General features: G+C 34.7%; 1 protein-coding gene and 1 pseudogene across 1 annotated transcript; one reads left to right on the top strand and one right to left on the bottom strand.

Annotated features, from left to right (window-relative positions):
* The first annotated feature begins 288 nt into the window (after positions 1-288).
* Positions 289-4533, top strand: LOC116112517 (annotated as a pseudogene).
* Positions 4534-16631: 12098 nt separating this feature from the next.
* On the bottom strand, positions 16632-18375 carry LOC116112518 (pheophytinase, chloroplastic-like). Its single transcript, XM_031398651.1, has 6 exons — positions 18071-18375; positions 17847-17958; positions 17498-17591; positions 17225-17402; positions 17057-17126; positions 16632-16969 (listed from the first exon to the last, which is right to left on the bottom strand). Exons 1-6 carry the CDS (start codon positions 18373-18375, stop codon positions 16649-16651), a joined length of 1080 nt encoding a protein of 359 aa, XP_031254511.1. The 3' UTR covers positions 16632-16648.
* Positions 18376-23984: the final 5609 nt, after the last annotated feature.

The raw sequence follows: 23984 nt of genomic DNA on the forward strand, positions 1-23984 counted from the left end.
ATACACCAATCTGGCATTTTCCAGCCAAATCTATGACCAAATTTGGCCATCAACGAAGGCCAAGATATGGTTGTCAGTGCAGCCTTTGATATTTATAGAGACTTTTTAATACTTTATAATAAAACGGTTAAATTTAATACTAAATAATTTCATAGGTGAAAATGAAATGAAAATGAAATAAACACTTACTACAACCTTACAAATTTTTTTGTTAAGAGTTGATGTAAAGGGTTAAAATTTAGGGCATGTGCCATTGTAACATGCCGCATGTTGAAAGTAATTGCCGGGATGTCCCAAATATCGTCATTGACTCTAGTAGAGAGAATGAAGAATGTCGAAGTTGCCCCAGATTCTTATACTTATAATACGCTTATAAGTTGTTGTCGGCGGGGTTCTTTGCATGAAGAAGCAATTTGGGTTTTTGAGGAAATGAAATTAGCGAGTTTTAGTCCAGATAAGGGTACTTACTGTTAGGGAAAAAAATTGTCCTCGACCCAAATAGGATAACGCGTCTGACAATGAGGAAAAGCTCAAGCCCAATCCCGATGCGTCCCAAGCCAGAACTCCCTGGATAAGGCCCATTCGGTACAAAGTAAAGTCGGTCCAAACCATCTGGACATGGGCCTCCTAATCCCAGTACACTTCCTGGACCTATGGTCGAATTCAGAGCCCATGGTCACCTACGTATCACATTCCTACTTAAACACTAATAAGGTAGTCCACTACCATCCCAATTCCTCCAAGGTCTATGTTAGAGTCGTACTTGGACTCCCTTTCATGCCAGGATAATGGGGCCAAAGGATATATCCCTGAAGGAAACAGATTACTATGAGAACTCCCAATCCCATCAAGATTGGGAGGCCAGACAGTCACTATTTAAACAAAGGTCAGCCCTCCCACATGGGGATTACATTACACCTTCAGACCCTGGAGTTCCCGCTTGAGAACTTCACATTACAGCCATAGTCACAGTCCCCGACTAGACTTCTGGTAACCTCTCTACTCCCTAGTGTTAGTGTATATTAGTGTATGCCCTAGAAACCATTCGTGTTGTCGGTTTCAGAGCATTTTGTCTTGTATCTATATGTATATATCATAAATAATAGAAGAAAGAGTTCTTCAATTCATATATGTAAATTGCTTCCTTTATTCAGTCGTGCATTTAAAATAAAGTATGTATATGAATTGTCCAGATGATTCTTTTAATCGGTAAATGAATTATCGAAAAGGGTTCCCTACGGAAGCAATATAATTTGGGCAACTATATTGCACAGTAGGCATACTGGATGCTTCCGAAAGATATCATGAGTTGATATAAGTACGGATGACGATGATAGTCATGTCACTAGGGCATTGGTATGGATTAACGGTTGGTGAACTGTTTTTCGAACGTGACCGAATAACGACAAATCACTTGGAAAAGCATGTAGTCAATGATTTATCGTTTGGTTATATCAGTGCACGATGTAGTCCTTTGACCTGAGACATTGTAGTCGGATCCGATATGGATGCGTATAGTTCATACGATGTATAAGTACGAGACTAATCATGTTTCGTACAATAAAGCATATTTGGTCATGCGTTGTTCATATGCGGAAACGAACGATGGTCAAGAGGGGATCCATTTACTCGAAAATATAGGATCGGGAGTACCGCTGACTCCATCAGGATTCAAGTTCCTAGACGAACATCGATAAATGTCAGAAAATTGAATCTCTGGTCAGAGTCTATTATTAGTCATACAAAAGCAAGTTTGTGATGACGAGTTCCGAACATATTGATCGACGATTCGGTAGAAGATCGAGTTTAGGATTTTGACATTCCATGAATCCATACTCGATTAGGATATCTCAATGGAGGGACTTTACCTGCATGGTACGTATGATCTGAAATGGGTTCGATTAAATATTTCTTCATCGTAGTTTAGGGACTATGACACATTGCTAGATGTTTACTATAGTCTTTGGGCCTTCGGACAGGTTTTCGGATTCATCCAGAACCGGCTCACGGCTAATCCATGGTGGACCTACATGGTTACACCAATAGCCTTGAGAAGTTAGAGAAGGATGAGAGAGAGAAATGATTATCCGAAGAGGGCTAGCACCTTCCGAGGGTAATAACGGGATTTCTATAGTAATAGTTACATAGAAAATTATTTGTGACATTTTAAGGGTTAAAATGGTCAAGCAATAATTAATTATATTTAATTATTATATCTTAAAGTGTTAAGATTAATGAGATGAACAAAAATAACCTTTTAATAGTTAAAGGGTAAAAAGGGTAAATTTATGGGTTGTTAATGTAAACTAGTTTAGTTTACATGGGCCCTTGAATAATATTGATTATTCAAAGGGTAGCATATTAAATTCGTGGGGTCCTTTTATAAAATAAGATTTTATTGGGCTTGGAAGTGAAAAATAAATAATTGCAAAATTGCCTAAGTATATATAAGTGCAAAAGGTTGCATTTTAGTTCATTCTTGACTTATTCAAAAAAACACAAACAAGAAACTCTCTCCATAACTCACGGCCACTCTCTAATCTCTCAAGGTGGTGTTAAAGTGTGGAGGTTTCATCCCTTTGAAGCTAAACTTCATCAATCCAAAGCAAAGGAGAAGGTATAATTTCATTTCCATGCTTTGTATGAAAAACGGTTTTTAAATCCAATTTTTTATGCTTTCTTCTCCATTTCCACCACTCTTCATGCATGCATGCTGATCTTTTTCGCCTAGCTCTCACTAAATCAGCCTCTTTCAGCCTTGCTGACTTAAGCGTCGGAGTGCCTACGGTAAACACCACCCCACTGTTTTCCGTCGCTTCATGTTTGTTTCTCTACGTGTGCAGATATAGCAGATCGCTACTGGCCTCAACCTCATAGGATCAGTCCCTCCTTCCGTACTGGTAGACTTTTACGTCTACACTTACAATGCCTTGTTGGATGTTTATGGGAAGTGTAGGCGGCCTAAAGAAGCCATGGAGGTATTAAGGGAGATGGAGGTTAATGGTTGTTCACCTAGTATTGTGACTTACACTTTATTGATATCAGCTTATGTCAGAGTTGGTTTGTTGGAAGAGGCGATGGAGCTTAAAAACCAGATGGTGGAAATAGGGATTAAGCCTGATGTTTTTACTTACACCACCCTTTTATCGGGGTTTGAGAAAGCTAGGAAGGATGAGTCCGCAATGAAGGTTTTTGAGGAGATGAGAAGTGAAGGGTGCAAGCCAGATATTTGTACTTTTAATGCTTTGATTAAGATGCATGGAAACAGGGGAAAGTTTGTGGAGATGATGAAGGTTTTTTATGAGATCAAGACATGCAATTGCAAGTCGGATATTGTTACTTGGAACACACTTCTAGCAGTATTTGGGCAGAATGGGATGGACTCGGAAGTGTAGGTGTGTTCAAGGAGATGAAGAGGGCAGGGTTCATTACTGAGAGGGACACTTTCAACACCCTAATTAGTGTGTTCAGTCGTCGTGGTTCTTTTGACCAAGCCATGGCTGTTTATAAGAGAATGCTGGAATTACACCAGATCTTTGCACCTACAATACTGTTTTGGTAGCATTGGCTTAGGGAGGGATGTGGGAACAGTCTGAGGAAATACTTGCTAAAATGAAGGATGGTGGGTGTAAACCCAATGAGGGAACATACTGTTCTTTGCTTTATTCTTATGCCAATGGCAAGGAGATTGAGCGGATGCTTACTCTTGCAAAAGATATATTCTCTGGTCTGATCGAACCTCATGTTGTGCTCTTGAAGAGCCTTATTTTGGTTAATAGTAAAAGTGATCTTCTTATAGAAATAGAGCGTGCCTTCTTAGAGTTGAAGAAAAAAGGATTTTCCCCTGATATAACCACTCTAAATGCCATGATTTCGATTTATGGCAGGAGGCAGATGGTTACCAAAACAAATGAGATCTTGAACTTCATGAATGAAAGTGGGTTAACTCCTCGCTTGACAACCTACAATAGGTTGATGTATATGTATAGACATTCTGAAAATTTTGAGAAGTCCAAAGAGATGTTAAGGGAAACTTTCAACAAAGGATTGAAACCTGATATAATATCATTTAATACTGTCATTTATGCCTATTATAGAAATGGTCGGATAAAAGAGGCTTTGTGGATAATTTCGGAAATGAGAGATTCTGGCCTTGTTCCATATGTAATCACCTACAATACCTTCGTTTCAAGTTATGCAGCCGATTCATTGTTTGTTGAGGCTATTGATGTGGTTGGATACATGATCAAGCAAGGATGTAAACCAAACCAGAACACATACAACTCCATTGTAGATGGTTATTGTAAACTCAATCGTCGAGATGAAGCAATCACGTTTGTTAATAATCTTTCCAAACTTGATCCACACACGTCTAAGAGGGAAAAATGCAGGTTATCAGACCGTATAGCAAAGAAATGGTCATATCATAAACATTCCTCTTCTCCAAAGGGATGGCAGTTCGGTTTGTGTGCTTTTTCAGCATCAGACACTTGTGCATCCAGTACAATCAACCTATGTACTAGTGAAATATGAACTGATACCTTCTATTGGCCGGTGTTTCTATGCAAATTTTGTGACAAAATAATATTTTTGATAGGTTTTACATGTGCTGTAATATGGCACGACTATTATCAACTAAAATCGTATTATCAAATTTTATGTTAAATTCATCATAATACTTTTGAAGGCAAAAAGGAAAATTCATTTATTTGCTAGATGAGCGGGAGATTTGTGTGAGGGCACTCTTATTTTAGAACACCTTTTTTTTTTTTTTTTTTTTTCAGAAGTAATCCATAAATTTTGATACACATATAATAGCATTCAGAGATATATATACAGAGATACATATACAATAACATCCAAAACATTATACAATCCAATACATGATACATACATGTCTCTAAACAATAAACCCTAGATTTGGTATGTTCTGGCTGTCTGGATTACGCAAAAGTTACAGTCAAGTAAGTTACGATCGCAAAATAGAACTAAATGTTCTAGAAATGTGTTGGATGGTGCAGTGTTTAGTTTTTTGCCATAAATATAAACAGACGTCTCTAAACAATATTTCTATTTTGCATAATTTTGAATAAAAAAAAGATTTTTTTTGGTTGGGATCTGATTGAGAAAGTGCTTCCACTTAAACTTTCTCCGTTATATCTTGGCCAAATGTTGTACATATTGCACAAAGAAATTGTAGAGATAGATGAGCATTAAGAGTGGATCATTTTGATACCAATATTATTACCTAAAGTTTTCCAACAACTGGAATCTAATAGCTGACACTGGATTCTGGCAATTGGGAACTTAATTAATTTATTAAGAAAATTTAATTAAAAAGTGTTATACATAAAATAAATTATAGGACACTTTTTTAACATTTTTATTTAAGTTTTAAATTTGTTATGATTATAGGTATTTTAGGTAATTAGGTTCATATGTTTATAAAAAGTTTTCAGATTTTAGATTTAAGTAAGAAATCTTTTTTCTAGAATTAAGTGACAATTTGAAAAAGAAAAATAAACAATGAAAACTCTAAATTTAATTAGATTCGAGTTATAAATGGTAAAATCACACAAACTCTCAGTATGACTTCATTGGATGATATATAAACGGTATAATATTTGATAATGCTATGTTTAATGATTATATAGAAACGTAAACCCCCTTTTTTGATTTTTTTTTTTTTAAATTTTTGATTTTGTTTTATTTAGTTAACTTTTCAAATAAATAATTAACGATTTATAAATGAATAAATGTAATTATTTTCAGTTAACTTTTCAAATATCAATAATTAAATTAAATTAATTTTTTTTTTATTAACATTTCAAATATTAATTCAATTTTAATACAATAAAATTTAATATAAGAAAAATTAGATTTATTCATTCAATTAATGAAACTTTAGCATAAGAATGAATTATATTTTATACAAGACATGAAAATTTAAGAATAAGATACAAGAAATGGGCTAGGTTGGGTTGTTCCATAACCCATAATTTGCCATCCCTATATAATAACATTCTCACAAGCAAACTCAGCCTCTAAGCCACAATCAATTCTAAAGAAACTATTCTAATATAAGAGCACGAATATATATATGTTTCTCTATACACAATCTCCCTTTCTAACTCCCCACTTGTTATAAAAAGGAAATTCCCACAAGGTTTTTTTTTCCTTCATATCGCAAAACACCAAAGCATTTGACAAATTAAATAACTTATCCTTGTAACATGTGATTGTGATATTTGCAACCTCAACCAAAAAAACTTGGGTTATTTTTTGCCCTTAAGGTTTGAAGTATATTGTACTTACCTCCAAAACCTTAGGAACAAACATTTTAGTCTAGTCAGGTGAAAATTTTCAACAAAATTTCTTTAATTCCCCCATTGTCTTATTCACATGTTATTAGAAATGTATAAAATGTAAAAAAAAAGTAAAAAGCATATGATACACTTATAGAAAAAGTCAATTTCTCATAACAATGTTTTGAAAACCAAACCGGATCGATATCGATCGATCTAACTGTCGACGAGCGTCCTCTTCGGTCTAAATTTCTAATTTTACTATTCACTAAAATCCCTAATCTTACCGCCGGTGAACGAGGGGCTATCAAGTACCAAGGTTAGAGGGGTTTTGTAAAGGGAAGGACGGTGGTTCAAAGGGTGGTGTCGAATTGAATTTTGGACACCGAAATTAGCCGAAATTTGGCCAGAAAAATCAACCCAATATGTGAGTCATGGCCAGCAAACGGGGGGCTACCAAGTTCCGAGGTTAAAGGGATTTTGTAGGGTGGAAGACGGTGGTTCAGGTGGTGGTTTTGAATTGAATTTTGGCCACCAAAATCAATTAGAATTTGGCTAGAAAAGTCAAAACCCAAACAGATCGCAGGGGTGTATATGTTATAGTTCAAACTTGCTGGGACTTCAGGGGTATTTTTGTAAGAATTCAAACTTTTTGGACCATTAAAGTTAGCTTGGTTAAATCGTGAACCAGGCCCTCGACCAAGTCAAAGCCTAGCTTGGTTTTCAAAACATTGTTTCATAATGGTTGATATCCAAATATAAGATGGATCATTTTTAACATATTTTAAAATCTGTTTAGTTTCACAATCACGAAATGTTCAAAACATCATCTAAGTGTCACTCATCATAATTATATATACAGAGAATCATCAAAACTAAAACTCCATTGAGCAACATAAAAATTTTAAAACATAAAACTGTGTACTTTTTTATTTTTATATTCTATTCATTCCTAATAACATGTGAATGAAACAATAGAGGTATTATAGACTTCTTATTAAAAAAAAAATCTCACCTGAACTAAACTAGTCATATCTTATAGTACTAGAGGTAAGTGCAATGTACTCCAAATTGTAAGGATAAAAGTGTAAATAACCCAAAAAACTCACAATTTCTTCACATAAATCATATGTGGTTCTAAACTACTTCATGTAAGAACAAGTTCTTGTTTCCCCAAAGTCTTGTCATTTATCTGCATATTATATAAAAATATATAAGATAGTTATAATAATAATAATAAAAAAAAACCTTTTATTTTCTACTTTTAACAAGAATAATACTAAACTTACAAAGAGTTTATACAAAATCTTTCATTCAGGGTGACGTGATATATTAATTAAATTAATTAATATAAAAGTCAAGTTAATAAATACACATTAAATGATGATGAATAATATAGCAATACAAGGGTACTGCCACGTCACATTATATAGAAAACAATAACTTATATCTATTATTCACAAAATCATCAATTTGCTCTGAATCAACTATTGAATCCACATAAAAAGGCAATGGGTTGGTGCTAATACAAGCATAGCCCCGCATTTGGGACTTAGACCAACAGTCAACTTAAAAATGGGTGCATAAAGATGTCATTTTCTCTGGAAAATCCAACAATAGTATTTCAAGGAGTGAGCTGGGTTGGGGTTGGGTGGAGGTTCACCAGCGACTCACTGCCACCACCGTTTTGAACTCGATATTAGTTTCAGCATGTGGATTGTCACTAGCTAAGAAACCAGTAGTAGCTTTCAGGTCTAAGCAAATTACTATGCCACTTTCAGGTATTGACAGGGACTGAAAGTAAATGAGCATATTTTCTTCTACTGATACAACTTCTACTTTTCCGATCATTGAGGATTTTTCTTCAGAAAAATCAATGTTCTAAATCAGCTATAACTATCTTCAATTCAATGGTAGGCAGCTCAGAATCTAGGAAAGTGTGGGATGTGTATTTGAAGTTTCATAGAGAAGCAGCTAGTTTCTATACGGAGATGGTTATCATTTGCACATTAACACTACATAGTGATGGGAAATGAAGAGATTATTTCACCCAACAAGAAATTCTACCCAAGAGGCTTCATGCCCTGCGCAAATGTAAAATATTTTCTGTCAATGTTCAAAATTTGTAGGAAAAAAGGTAAATATATTTTTCAGAATTAAGATAAAAGAAAGCGAAACTTAAGTATAATCCAGCAACAATTCGAGATTGAAATCCTAGTCAAGTGTAGAGCTGATCAAGGACCGGTCCCTAGCAGGCTCGGGCCTGGGCCCGTTTGGGACTGGTCCCTTTGGGACTGATCCCTTTGGGAGTAGTTGCTCATGGGCCTGGGACCGGTCCCAGACCCGTGAGCAATTTCAGGACCCTGACCGATCCTATGGGCCTGCAAAATTTTATTTTCCCCATATCTTTTTTCATATTTTAAGGGCGAAATGAAATTATATAGGGAGGTTTAGTAATTTTCAGGGGTAGATTAGTAAGTTTTTAAAAGTTTAATTAATTTAAAAAATAATTAATTAATTAATGGTTAATTTTAACATAAATGTAATATTCACACAATCACACATTCACGCTTCACAATAAACAATTAAATAAATTTTTTTATTAAATTATTCATCTTCATCTTCAACAATATTTAAATCATTAAAATATGTGTTCCTAAAGAGTTCGAGTAGTTCGGGATCTTCAGGGTGCTGTTGTAGTATTCTCTCTGCATGAGTCCAATCCCGTAAATACGTTATTACTTCAATCATCTCATCTGTTAAAGAGCATCTTTTGTCTTCAAAAATCTGGCCACTTGTTGAAAATGTTGACTAGGATGCAATTGTAGAAACCGACACAGATAAAATGTCACATGCCATTTGGGCTACAATAGGGAATCAACTTTGATGTTGATTCCACCATTGAAGCAAATCCATCTCATGTTTCTTCTTCTTCGTCATGTAGGACAGGTCCATTTGTAGGTAGTGATTCAGCTCATTTGGTCCATGTATGTACGAGCTGGAGCTACTACTTCCGCAATGTTCCATATACGTCCACATGCTCGATCCTTGATGGAGGTCTTCATCAAGGTCCTGATCGTCTCTCTTGGACGTTCCACTTCCACTTTCATTGTATCTGTTCTGATATGAAGAAAAAAGGCTTGCCAATTTTTGCTTAACGTTAGTCAAATAAGATATATAATCATGTCCTAAATGCTGGCATATCTTAGTAATTATATAGTTAACTACGTGTAATTTAAACCTATGATCTACAAGAAGGCCTAATCCATATAAGAATTGAATATTTAACCAATATTTCTCGTATTTTTCTTCTATCTTTAAAACAATTTCCATTAAAACGTTATTATATCTATATTTAGCAAAAGTTTTAAAAATTTGAAGTAAAATATCTAATGCTAAATTAGTAGTCGGATAATAAATACCACTTAATGTATTAGTGGAATCATAAAAAAAATTAAGAAATGAATAAAAAAGTTCACAAACCGCCCAATCATCATAGTTGACAACTTCCTCTGGATGGTTCTTTCGGTTGATTAAATCTATAATTTGTCTTGTGGTTGGAAAAACTTTTTCCAACATCAAGTAGGTAGAGTTCCAAAGGATAGGCATGTTTGTACATAACTTCAAAGGTCGAACTGGTGGATGGAACGTAAAACTCATTTGGGGATGATCCTCCGAGGGCATCATTTTGGGAATCCATTATGAATTTATGATAAAAATAATAAATAATTAAAATGAAAAAAAAAAAATAATATGAATAAGAGATGATATTGAAAAATAGAAAAAATTGAATAATATAAATAAATAAATTATAATATGAATAATTTATAAATATAAATATAAATTGAATGAGAATTTGATTAGAGATTTGGAGTAGAGAGTAGAGAGCAGAGAGAGTGAGTGGTGTGGAAAATCCAGAGCTATGACACCATTGTTGTCACAGTAAAGCACGATTGGATCAACAATGCTCGAAACCACTTCAAGTTCTATAATGAACTTCTTGATCCAAACAACCTCTTTGGCCGCATCATTCAATGCTATGTACTCAACTTCCATTATAGAATCTGCTACAATGCTTTGTTTTGAACGTTTCCGACTCACTACAGCCCCATTTAGATATAACACATATCCTGACTGCAATCTATAGTCATCTTTGTCAGTTTGAAAACTGGCATCACTGTATCCTCTTATAGTAAGATCATCCCCCCCACCTAGTTTACCCCCACCTAGAAGTCATGGCCATAAAATTCCATTGAAAGAGGGAGCCCAACCCACATGTGTATGGCCCTATAGATATCTGTATTATCAAAAAGAAGAAATTTAGAAAGTTTTAGGGCTCCACTTGCGGGATGACTTGTGAATTATTGTTTCTATGTTCAATCAACAACCACTTTGACCATGCCAAGTCAAATTACAGCTAAGAGAAATGACACTTATTAAAATATAGTAACGTGTACTATCAATAGCATGACAACACATAGCACAGCTCCTTTCTTCAAAGGACCTTGCCCACAAGGTCAGGGAACTTTTTTTTGAATGTCTTCGAAATCCTCCCATGTCGCATCCTCAACTATAGTCCCTTTCCATTGAATTAAAACCTCCACACCAGGTTGATTCCCCTTTTTCTTCGGTCTCCTCTGTAAGATCTTATCAGATTCAGGCATTAGGGCTCCATTGGCAGCAATAAGAGGTAAATCTAAGGACGGAACAACATGAGATCCCAACTTCTTCTTAAGACATGAGACATGGAATACAGGATATATTCGAGATTCCTCTAGTAGATCAAGCTTGTATGCAACATTTCCAATTCTCTAGAGCACCTAAAATGGACCATAATAACGGGAGAAAGCTTAAGATTCCTCTGCATGACTTATGTCGATATGGCCTCAACCTCAAATAAACCCAATCTTATACCACAAACTCCCTCTTAGTTCTTTTTTTATCAGCAAGAAATTTCAATTTGGCTTAGGCTTCTTGTAAATTCTCTTGAAGTAAGGTCATTACAAAGTCTCGGCTCCTTAATTCATCTTCCACAGCTTGCACGCTGGTAGAGCCTGCTTCAAAGGGAAGCATCCGAGGTGGAGGAAATCCATATACTGCTTCGAAAGGAGTAATTTGGGTTGAAGTATGGACTAAAGTAGTGTAAGAATAATCTTCCAAAAAAAGCCAACGAGCCCAATCTCTTGGCCTATCTCCGAAAAAACAACATAGATAACATGCCCCGATTTGTCACCCCTGTCTACCCATCAGTCTGCAAATGATATGAAGAATTGAGAAGTAGTTTAGTACCACAAATTCGAAACAGCTTGTAACAACTGCTGTATAATAATAAAAGTAAATGGGCCCAGAAATTTTCTTGTATTACTTATATTCATTCTTTGTACAAAAAGAGTATCATTTACAAAATATCATTCAAAAACAGGGGAACAGTGTAGCTATTGCTCTTCGCTTGCCGACGCCCCTCTGACTGCATCATTACTTAGATCCTGCATCCACAAAGGAAAATAACGAGGTGAGCACAAAATAATGCTCAGTAAGTAAATCCGCTAATTGTCTATCCCCTAGCTCATTCTCTTAATTCTTTCCTTACACTTATTCTGTTTCTGTTTCTCTTTCACACAGCTTTCTTTTATTAATTTCTGTTATATGTCATAGCCTCATCTTACCGGAGGCACGACCGGGTGGAGTTCTCACAGCACCATCCCACTTTTCATGACTATCGGGTGGAGATCACAAAGCACCAACCCGTTTCTCATAACTATCGGGTGGAGATCACAAAGCACCAACCCGTTTCTTAGTGTTCTTCTCACTCACTTTACTCTAGCACTTCTCATCCTCTCTACTCTTAGAGTAGTTCATTCACAAAGTTCTCTACTCTTTGAGCAAGTGCATTCACAAGGTTATCTACTCTTTCTTAAGTTACTTCTCAAAGCACAATTAATGCATATGAATGGTTTATCTTCACTAATGCACTTATGAAATGCCAATATGCCATGTTACAAGAATTAAGGTTTACTACTCATACTCAAACCTCTCTTAGGCATTTCATCAAACAACTAAAGTGCATAAAAAGACTCTACTATAACAATAGCTCTATTTCTATCTCTAACCATCCCAAATGGGAGAAACTCCCTCACATAGCTATAAATCCTGCCAAGGAATAACACTTCTAAAAAGGTTTACTCAAAACCTTCCAAACTTCATCTCAACTACATCTTCTCATCACATATCAACACTTCTCTTAAATGAAGTGTATTCAATCACAACATGGATCAATAATCTCAATTTCATAGCATATAACATGCACATAACATACATACATAATTGCTATTAAATCTCTACTCAAAAAGTTATCAAACCTCAACTTGGGTGGGGATTTACTTACCTTGAAATGGAGGGATCTCACTAGCACTTCCTTTCCTTTGGATTGCTTGACTTGTCTCTACCCTTAGGATGCCTTAGATTGATTTTCTACCCCAATCACTCCCAAAAGCCCTTTAAAAAATCCTTGAACTAATGAAAAAGGAATTGAGAGGAAGTAAGAAAGGAGAATGGCGGTGGAGAAGAAGAATGAAGGGTTTGCAATGACTTAATTCCTTTTAACACAATTTATGCACAAGCATTCCCATTTTGCCCTTACTCTTCCTCAGGAATTTCATCTATATCCTTTGATTCCTTACAATCACACCCCCACACCAATATATTCTCCATTAATTTTCCTTACATTTTACTCCCCACTTTTCTTGCTAATTAGGGGTAGAATGGTCAAATTGTCCTTAGGGAAGAAAATATCTAAAACTTAACAATATTTTCAGTCGATCCGTCGCCGCGGCGAAACTTTCCAGCAGCTCCTCCGTGGCTGCAACACATCGTCGCCGCGGCGAAGATTCTTCTTCACCCCGGCGAAGCTTGGAACCCAAAAAAAAATCCTCTAATTCCAACCAATTTCAAGGCAATATTAATAATAAACCGACTCAAATAAGAGCAAATAAGAAACATTAGCTACGTACCTCAAGTGGGGCGTTACATAGCTCCCTCCAAAATTGACTTGTGAAAATAGGATCCCGATCACTGACTATGGATTGGGGTAGGCCATGTAATTTGAAAACATTTTCCATAAAAATGTGGGCTATAGTTATGGCAGTATATGTATGTGAAAGAGACACAAAGTGTGCATTTTTGCTCAACCTGTCCACTACTACCATGATAACATTACGCCTTCCTAAAAGTGGTAGTCCTTTAACAAAATTCATGTTGATAGCAGTCTAGTTTTGAGTAGGAATAAGCAAGGGTTGAAGAAGACCAGCAGGATGGAGAGTTTCTATTTTGTTCCATTGACAAGTATCACACTCCCTCACATAAGCCTAAACATCTTGTTTTAACCCATGCCAGAAGAATTCTCTTTCAATTCTAGAATATGTTTTTAGAAACCCCAAGTGACCTCCCAATGGACTGTTGTAAAATTGATGTAAGATCTGCTGTTGGATTGGTACCATGGTTCCTAAATGCAGTTTTCCTTTATAGAAAAACAACTCATTTCGGTACTAATATTTGGTTGAATCCGAGTTCCCCCGTTGGAAGCGATAAGTCATATCTTGCAATTGGGGATCTTGTGGGTAAGTCTTGCATAGCTCATCCATCCATGTGGCCCTTCTTTCCCTAATTGTGTGACTTGGTATCGACACCATGGTTGTGATACTTTGACCTTCTGCAGAATGTATCCGTGAGAGAGCATCTGCCACTTTATTTGTCTTGCCACTCTTATATTCCACTATGAAATCATACCCTAATAATTAAGAGACCCATTTTTGTTGAGCTGGAGTACCCACCTTCTACTCTAACAGATGTTTAAAGGCTTGTTGATCCGTGCGTATCGTGAATGAGTAACCAAACAAATAATGCCTCCATTTTCGAACAGCCATAACTAATGCCATTAGTTCTTTCTCATAGGTAGAGAGAAACAAACTTTTCCCCTTCAATGCCTAGCTAAAATAGGCTAACGGTCTTCCTTCCTGCATAAGAACTGCTCCTAAACCATCTCCAGAATCGTCACACTCTATAATAATTTTTTTTTGAAAAATCTGGCAACCTTAACACTGATGGTTTCGTCATTGCTTCCTTTAATTGATTAAAAGCTTGAGTAGCCTATTCAGTCCAAATAAAAGAGTTCTTTTTAAGCAAATTCTTAAGGGGTGCCGCAATCTCACCATATCCCTTGACAAATTTTCTATAGTATCCAGTAAGACCTAAAAATCCCCTTAAAGCCTTAAGACTTGTAGGTATTGGCCAATTCAACATAGTAAAGATTTTGTGAGGATCTGCTTTAATCCTTGGAAATTATTTGTCCCAAATACTCCACCTCTGTTTGCCCAATACACATTTTGAAGCCTTTGCATACAATTGACGTGTTTTTAGAATTTCCAAAACAATTTTTAAATGACACAAGTGGTCTTCCAAAGTTGCATTGTATATGAGAATGTCATCAAAAAACAGAAGCATAAACTTTCAAAGATTAGCTCTAAATATTTCATTCATTAATGCATGGAAAGTAGATGGAGCATTGGTAAGCCCAAAGGGCATAACCAAAAACTCGTAGTGTCCCTCATGGGTTCTGAAGGCAGTTTTGTGGATATCATCAGAATTCATCTGGATTTGGTGATACCCGGATCGTAAAGCTAATTTAGAAAAAATAATAACCCTCATGCAATTCATCTAATAATTCCTCAATATTAGGGATAGGGTACTTATCTTTAACAGCATCTTTGTTCAATGCTCGATAATCCACACACATTCGCCAACCACCATCAGCTTTTCACACCGGTAGCACCGGAGAGGAGTAAGGGTTGACTTGTTTGGATGACTCCACTAGACAACATCTCTCGAAATATTTTTTAAATTTCTTCCTTCTAATAATATGGATATCTATAGGGCCGTACACATGTAGGTTGAGCTCCCTCATTCAATGGAATTTTATGGTCATGGCTTCTAGGTGGGGGTAAACTAGTTGGCTTAGAGAAAACTCTGGCAAATTCTTGTAAGAGTTCTTGAATACCTGGTGGAGTGGGAATCATGGATTTTGGTTTGTCAACTTCTAGCAATTGGGGCCATACTCATTTCCCAAAGTATCTGGTGCACTTACTAATTTTTTCCTCTTCTTCCAAATTTGTCTCAGAGGGCCTTATACCTTGTAGTCGAATAGTGGAACCATTAAAAGGAAATTGCATGGTAAGGTCTATAAAATTCCATAAGATTGGTCCAAGTTGTCTCAACCAATCCACTCCTAACACCAAATAACCTCCAAGAGTTAAAAGATGCAAAGTAGCCTCGGTCTGGAAGCCTAGCAATTTGATAGGAACGGCCTTGCAGCAGCCATGGCAAGGAAGATTGTCACCATTAGCGATCTGAACATATAATTGGCTATCTATTATTGGTAGCTTAGCCTTCTTGGCTATACTGGGATCAACAAAACTATGGGTGCTATCGATGTCAATGAGAACCATTATTGTCTGACAATGTATTCTTCCCTTCAATCTCATAGTCTTTGAAGCAGGAGCTCCCATGATGGCATGAAGCGAAATCCCCATTAGTTCTTCTTGCGTTGGAATCATACTCTCAGCTTCCACCTGGATCTCCTCAAGGATGCTATCAGAAGTCAGATTGGGCTCTCCAACCTCCATTCCTTCTAATAAGTAAATTCTAGGTCGAGTGCATCTATTTCCGAGTTGGTACTTGTCATCACAATAATAACAAAGACCTCAGTCTTTCCTCTCTTGCATTTGAGTTGTTGAAATGTGTTTGACAGGTAAGGTGGTCTTATGGTTTATAGGATTAGAGGCAATTGTTTTTGGTGATTTGAGGTGCCAAAGTCCTCCAATTCACACTTGTTTGATTAGAAAAATGGTTATATCTTATTGAAAGCATCATCTACTTTTATACATAAAAGAGTAAGCAAATTGCCGAAACTAACTCCTAAAATTATTACTAAAATAAAGGAACAAAGGCCACGTGCCTCAATAGTCCAAAGACTTATTCTATCAGCAACCACTTTGACCAAGCCAAGTCAAATTACAACTAAGAGAAATGACACTTACTAAAATAGAGAAAATTTAGCTGCCCGGTCATCCCAAGTATCTATTTAAGAAAATGGCCTTGAAACTGTTCATCAAATTTTTTATAATTTAGATAAGATGACGTGGCATAGTTAGGATTAATTAAACACGTAAAATGGGTTAAAATGAAAAGATTAAAACATATGTGGGCCGAATCAGAAATAATGAAAGTTTTTAAAATTTGAAATTTCGCAAAACAAGCCCCACNAAAGCAAATTCCAGAGGCATGAGATGTCAAGTCCCAGGTGAAGCCGGAAAATTAGCTAACCAAGGTAGCAGTTTTTCATGGACCAAGTCAGGTCTGTCATCATGGGGACAATGTCCTACTCCTTCCAGCACAAATAGCCTTACATTTGATTGTTGAGAAGGCAGAGATGAGAAGTATTTACCAACAGGTCCATCAAGGGGTGTGAATGGATCATTATCGCCCCATAAAACTAGAACCGGTAAGGATAATGATGGCATCAACTGCACTGGGTTAGGCCCTGGTGGCCCTGTCACAATTGAAACAAATGCATCGAGTGCCCCTTCATCATTTGCCGGTTCTCTAATGATCTGCAGTTTTCAAGTGAATAGATGAATCCTGAGAAGATGTTTTGTTAGAGATTATATTAATGGCATTGATAAAACAGCAATATATACCTCCACCAATACATCATCCACAAATTCCTTATTTCCATAGATCGACAGTAAAGCATTCCTCAGAGTATCTCTGCATAGCCAAGCCATACATTTTAGAATAATTTTTTTTCACTCTCTGACATTTTAAAACAATGATCATTGGATTGGATACTGATATACTAATAATACCTTTGTTTCACACGCTCAAAGATTGCCGAAGCAATTACCCTTTGCCTCAACAAAAAATCAAAGAACCAAAGCAAAGGTAGTAACAGCTTGATCCTCCAATCATCAACAATTGCCTTATTGTTCATGCCACCAGCACAATTCAACAACACAAGCCCTTGAACAAGATTTTGATTGGACTCTTGTAGGAGAAAGTAAAATAAGCATAAATGCAAAACCCCAGATGACAAAAAGGCTAATATTAGGAGCAACTGTTTTCTTTGCAAACAAACATACCTGAGGCAGCAATCACGCAAGCAAGACTTCCAACAGAGTTCCCTATAAGCACAGTTGGCTTCTGAACAACTTCAGCCAAGAAATCCAATATTAACTGTATGCAATGAGTCTGAGGTTAATTAGCAGGAAAATTCCCAGTGGATAAGAAATCGATGTGGGTTAAACAAAGGATAAATCATTTAATGATAAAAATTTCCATGATTCCAAGAATTGTCACCAAAACTCACAGACTTCATTAATCAAAACAAATAATCAACAACTTTCAAAAAAAAAAATAAGATAAAACTCAATTATCCAAAGAACAGATAAAAACCTGAGCCCATAAAAATGTGGATATGATGTAGGTTACCTGAGCCCATGCCTCCATGGTATATGAAAAACCAGCAGGCTTATCTGAAGCACCAAACCCAAGAAGATCAATGGCATAAACAGTGTAGTTCTTTTCCAGTACGGCAATGTTCCTGATAGAAAAATCCTAATTTAGTTGATAGATAGATATGCATCCGGATAATGAAATGTGTGGTTGGTATTGCATATAAAAAAATTATAAGAATAATAATAATGAAAGCTAACCTGCGCCAGTGAGGAATAGAGGCACCGAAGCCATGAACAAGAAGTAGGGAAGAATTGGAAAGTGAATTAGGATTAGAAGAAACCAAGTAATTGATGGAGTACTGGCCCTTCCATTGCCATTTTTTGCATCTCTTTCGTATCTCATTAACCTCCAATACACTAGTACTGGCGCTGGTGCTGGTAGTACAAGTGATAATGTTAAATCTCTTTCTTCTCTGCTGCAAATGCAAATGCAAACTCTTATTATTACCATTCAATGCTCCTACACCAAGAGGAAGGGGAGCCCTCACTACCCAGATGCCCATTCTTATTCTTCCGGTGGAATTAAGTACCAAAATCCTCTTTTTGATGTGAGGATGACAAATAGTTTGGCAGATATTTTTATAAATACTAAATAGTGGGAATTATGATAAACTAATCGGAAACTAACACTTACGTCCTTAAGGTTTATCCTTAAATAATTGGAGTCCATAAGAATTTTAACAGAGTAAATAACTTTTTCCCACCCAAGGTTTGCCTTAATGATATTTTTCCACAAAAACTGAAAAAAGTTAAAAAATATTACTTTCCCATCCAAAGTTAATATTCTGTTATTATTTTAACCTCTGATCTCCTTTCTACAAAACCCCTCTCACTCCGTCACCTAATTTCTCACCGATTGTTGGCCACTGCAAAGCTAGGGTTTCCTGTTCTTAGTTGATTTTTGGTTGATTCTAACAACGAATATCCAATCAATCACAACCATTCGATCCATCGGCCTCCACTCAACAAAACCCCTCTTATCTTGTCTGAGTAACTCGTTGAACACCGACTAAGAAACTAAAGTGTATTTTAGCCGTATTAACATAATAAAACTTTGGGTAGAAAAATGGTATTTTGAAACTTTTTAGGTGAAAAAGTCATTAAGGCAAACCTTCGGTGGGAAAAAAAAGTCATTTACTGAATTTTAACAACTTAACAGATCTTTATAAATTAGTGTCGCAAATTTAAATTGTATCATGCAGACGAGTTCTTTGATTTTCCCCCTCGGTTTCATCCATTATCGTCAAGATCCTTCAAATACTTGTAAATTCTCTCCTGAAATGACAAAAATTACCCCCGACTAGTAACGCTAAATATTTATTTAAATATATTAAAACTATAAATTTAATTAGATTTTTTCTTTATACAACTTTTCCAATATCAAATTTGAACTTAATTTTCTTCTTTACTTTTTCTTCTTCAGATTCAAATTTATTTAAATGATAAATTTAGTCGAAAAATCCAATAATTTACCAATTATACACTTGATAAAACAACAAATTATATATTCCTAATATATAACGCTAAAATATGCTAGACTCAATAGTTTAACTCGAGTCTATTATTTAACTGTACAATTTAATAGTTTAATTAAAACACGCTAGACCATGCTAGATAGTGCTAGACTTGGTAGTCTACCGAATTCCGGCTATTTTTGTCCTTGTTATTTTCATTACGGCAATTAAGTTAAGTTATATGATTTTATAGTTAAATATACAGTAAAACCTCAATATAGTGATACTCTAGGAATAAATTCTGTATAGTCATAAAAAATTTTATTCCCAATTTGGGATAGTTATAAATAAAAATAAACTTCATATTGTAAGTTATAATTTTTCTAAATGTCATCTTAAGGAAAGTTGTCTCCACATAGTAATAATTATTTGTATATTGCAAAAACATATATACTATATTACATTAAATGTTTAAGATAAAATAAAATATTTATCTAAAGTTGTTTGGGACAATTATTTATGTTTTATAGTTGTTACCACACCTTTTAACTTGTAGTTACATTACTCGCTAGCATAGACATCTTCTTGTTGAAGCAAAAATATTTCTAACTTCTCAAGTATGTTTAGAGCTTCTTGACATTAAACTTTTTATATTTTCATGTAATCATTCTCATGACTATTTTCTTTCTCTTCTTGTCTAATTGTAGCAATGATTTATTTTTTAGTTAAAGCATGCATAACTTGTTGTTCATTTCGATAATTGAGGAATGGGTCTGTTTGGTTCTTTATTTCATATCCTATTCCCAATCTTATTCTCAAAATAACAGTTTGTTTCATTATTTCGGAAATAATATCATAGTTTATTTAATTACTTTTAGACCCGTTAAGTTTATTAATTTAATTAAACACCCTTAGAAAAAAGTTTTAAAATTAACAAAAACACCCCCATCCACTCATAGTTGCTAGATTCCGGCAATCACCATTGGTGGTAGCCGAAATCTGGCACAACGGCGTATAAATGATCGAAACTAGCCGGTAATTCACCAATCTGGCCTTTTTCGGCTCGATCCACAGTCAATCTGGTTGTCGTTGACGGCTAATCTTTGGTCGTTAGTCTGGCCTTTTGCGGTCGTTGACGACCAAATCGATGCACGACTAGTCAGATCTGATCTGTTTGCATCGTAACACTAGATTCTGAACAGATTCTGGCGGTGGTGGCCGAAATCTGGCACTGTGGGTGGGTGGGGGTGTTTTTGTAATTTTACAATTTTTTTATATATTGGGGTGTTTATTTAAATTAGCAAACCTAAGGGGTTTTTTTCTGAATTTTTAAATTTTACCTCGTAATAATCACTCTACTCAACTACCTAATACTATTTCCAAAATCCTATCCAAAATAACAAACCAAACGGACCCAATATCCATTCAATTAGTGTAGCGAAGTTGTCAAATTTGATCATTCAATTCGACAACGACTCTTTGATTTTCCTCATCTACTTCATTTGTAACTTGCAATTCATCGACATCGGGGGTCCTAATTTTGAAATTCTTAAAAGAATTAGCAATTATTTGTGGTTTCACGTCAATTGCCCATGTAGCAACTGCATTTACAATTCCGTCAAGTACACTTGTCTTTGCTGATTCTAAAACACGATGTTCTATATGTTTCAAAAATAGGCAATTAAAGCGTTGAATTGAAATCCTAATACTATTAAAACATGAATTAAAATCCTAATGTTGTGCTACTAAAATATGAATTATAAAATAAGAAATTTTTCTCTTTATAGAAATAAAATTAGTTAGTCTTACCATTATAACTATAGGGGGGTTTTACTAATATTTTGAGAATTAAGATTAGTAAAGATAACTATATTTGGGAATATTTCAAAAAATTAAAACAAAATGTTAAATAGAATAAAGGTGTATGTAGAATTTATAATGTTGGTTCTAATAATTTTTAGGAAGACTGATAATGTGGATTTCAAATTCATTATTGAAATCTCAATTTTAATTTTGAATTCTTAAATTTAATTTAAATTTAAATTTCTATTATTGTTCTTCTTCTATTTATTATTTAGATTTCAATTCTGATTCCAATTCCAATTCATGTTCATATTTTATTTTATATTCCTATTTTAGTTCTCATTCTTATTTCAGTTTTAATTCCTTTTTCGATTCTCATTCTTATTCCAATTCCTACTCTTTTCTAGATTTATATTCTCATTCTTGTTCTTATTCTCATTTTCATTGACATCACTTAGAGGTGGAAAAGCAACCCGCCCGGCCCAGCCGATCGGTCCTAACCCGCCTGGTAACATTGGCAGGTCGGGTTAGGTCCGCCAATGTTAGGGAATTGGCTGGCCCAACTCGGACCGCCAACCTTAACCCGCCGGGTTAGGCCGCGGGTTAGGCCGAGTTAACCCTCTTTTTGATTTTTTTTTTTTTAAATTTTGTTTTGTTTTATTTTGTTTAAGTTTAAATGTTTAATTAACTTTTCAAATGAATAATTAACAATTTATAAATGAATAAATGTAATTGTTTTTAGTTAATGTTAATTTCTTTTCAAATATCAATAATTAAATTAATTTTTTTTTTTTTTTGTTAACATTCCAAATATTAATTCAATTTTAATACATTAAAATTGTAATATAATAATAATTAAATTTATTCATTTATTAAAAAATAAAATAAGAAATTACAATAATTATTGCCTCGTTAAAAACCTCACCAAGAAAAACCCAATAGGACAAAAACTTGGTAAGGAAAAAAGAGTGCAATAATTGACAATTAATTTACAAGTTACATTTAAAAACAACTAATTTTGGGGTTCACTAGGGCCTCCCTCATCCGTGTCATCTATATTACAAAATTGAAATGATTCTATTAAAGAATCGTCGACAACCTGTATTGACCTTGATGGCGCACCGTTCCCAATCTCCAAGACATGTGAGGACTTCAATCATTTGTGGTGAAAGTTTAGTCCTCCTTCATTTAAAATTCTTCCACTTACACTAAATGTTTGTTCGGATGAGACGGTTGAGACAGGAACAGCGAAAACATCCAAGGCAAGTCTGATAATACCAAAAAAATACATTTTCTGGCTCTCCAATAGTCTAAGAGATCAATGTTGGCTCTCTGTTGTGGATTTACTGGTAACATTTCAGGAGTTCCAAATATTATTGAAGCTCATTACTCTAACTGCTGCATGGAAGACAATACATTAGTTGTTGTTGTTGGTGGAGCTTCTGAAGAGGGATGTGCTTCGGATTCGGGTCCTCTTCGGCCTATTCAGTGCACCCCAAGAGTAGAAGTCTTCATTTGTTTATCTTATGCAGCTTCCCTGGATGTTTCGCCTCTTTGCGGGTTCCCATACCTGTTTTCATACTGGAAATATACTTCGAAAAGTGTATTTTTTACCTCTCCTATTGATTGGCATATACTTCGGTTTGTAAATTTTCACATAAATTGTCAAAACCATTTTCTAAACATGCTATATTAATTCTAGGATCAAATATAACACCTAAACAATGAAGAAATGAATGGGTTCCCAATATTTTAAAAAAAAAATTCCATTGCCTTTATTGGTGCATTTAAAATTGTATGGTCTTTGTTTTTTATAAAAACTCGGAAATTTTTATAATTGTATGTATTACCAATGGACTAATAGGATAATACACACCAGGAAGTTGTAAAGTGGATTGGTAAAAATTTTTAAGAAAATAATGAAATACTTTAGCTATTTGCACTCATTTCTACCAAATAATGAGGACCTCTATATTTGCTACAAAATAACTAATTATTTAGCATAAGGTAACATGAATCAAGCATTAAATAAGTACTATTCCATCTAACAGGCATGTCTAATGCAAGTTCGGAGACATATTTGATTTTATACAAACGTCTTGAAATTCAGCATTTCTTTTATTACTACTAGTAATCCAAGCTAAACAATCTCTAATTCTATTATATTTTCTTTAATTGTTTTCATACCACTTTCCACAATTAATTAATAACATGGCATGCACAATGTTGGTGAAAAAACTTCAATTGTTTATAAAGGATAATTACTTTGAATAATCTATAGCTTTACTATTAGAACTTCATTATCTAAAGTTAAATTTATCACTTTACTAACAATATCATATCTTCTAAAACTTCAACAATTTTATTATAATTTTGTTCACCACTATGATCAACATCTATTAATCTAAATCCTAATAAAGATTTATTTATTTACATTCATTATCAAAATAATGACTAGTCACACAAATATAATCTTGTTTAGCTCTACCACTCCAAATATCGGTAGTTAGAGCCACACTAACATGACAAGTATGTATTTATTTTTTAATTCTAATTTCATTTTTTTAAGCAATTTTATTAAATCATTTCTAGTTGCAGTTTTAAAATAACTTTTAAATTCTGGAAAAAATGAATTTTGAACAAATCTTTCAAAATATTTATCTTCAGCCATATTAATAGGTTGATCAATTGTAGCAATATAAAGCTAACTTGTTCCCTATAACATCAGAATATACGCTATTAGTACCCATATTAGTTATTTGAGTTTGATTGCTTTCTCTATTTCCATGTTGATTAATATGTTTATTAGCATGCCTTTTTAAAGTATTAGTACCATTACCTGAATCAGCTTTATA

The sequence above is a fragment of the Pistacia vera genome, unplaced genomic scaffold (genome assembly GCF_008641045.1).
Source record: "Pistacia vera cultivar Batoury unplaced genomic scaffold, PisVer_v2 Contig663, whole genome shotgun sequence".
NCBI lineage: Eukaryota > Viridiplantae > Streptophyta > Magnoliopsida > Sapindales > Anacardiaceae > Pistacia > Pistacia vera.

What these genes read in the sequence shown, in the direction of transcription:
- LOC116112518 (XM_031398651.1), bottom strand. Translation starts at nt 18,375, where the DNA reads ATGGGCATCTGGGTAGTGAGGGCTCCCCTTCCTCTTGGTGTAGGAGCA. An exon ending in CCATGGAGGCATGGGCTCAG is followed by an intron (nt 17,592 to 17,846) that starts GTAACCTACATC and finishes CATTGCATACAG; the next exon opens with TTAATATTGGATTTCTTGGC. An exon ending in TGGATGATGTATTGGTGGAG is followed by an intron (nt 16,970 to 17,056) that starts GTATATATTGCT and finishes TGAAAACTGCAG; the next exon opens with ATCATTAGAGAACCGGCAAA.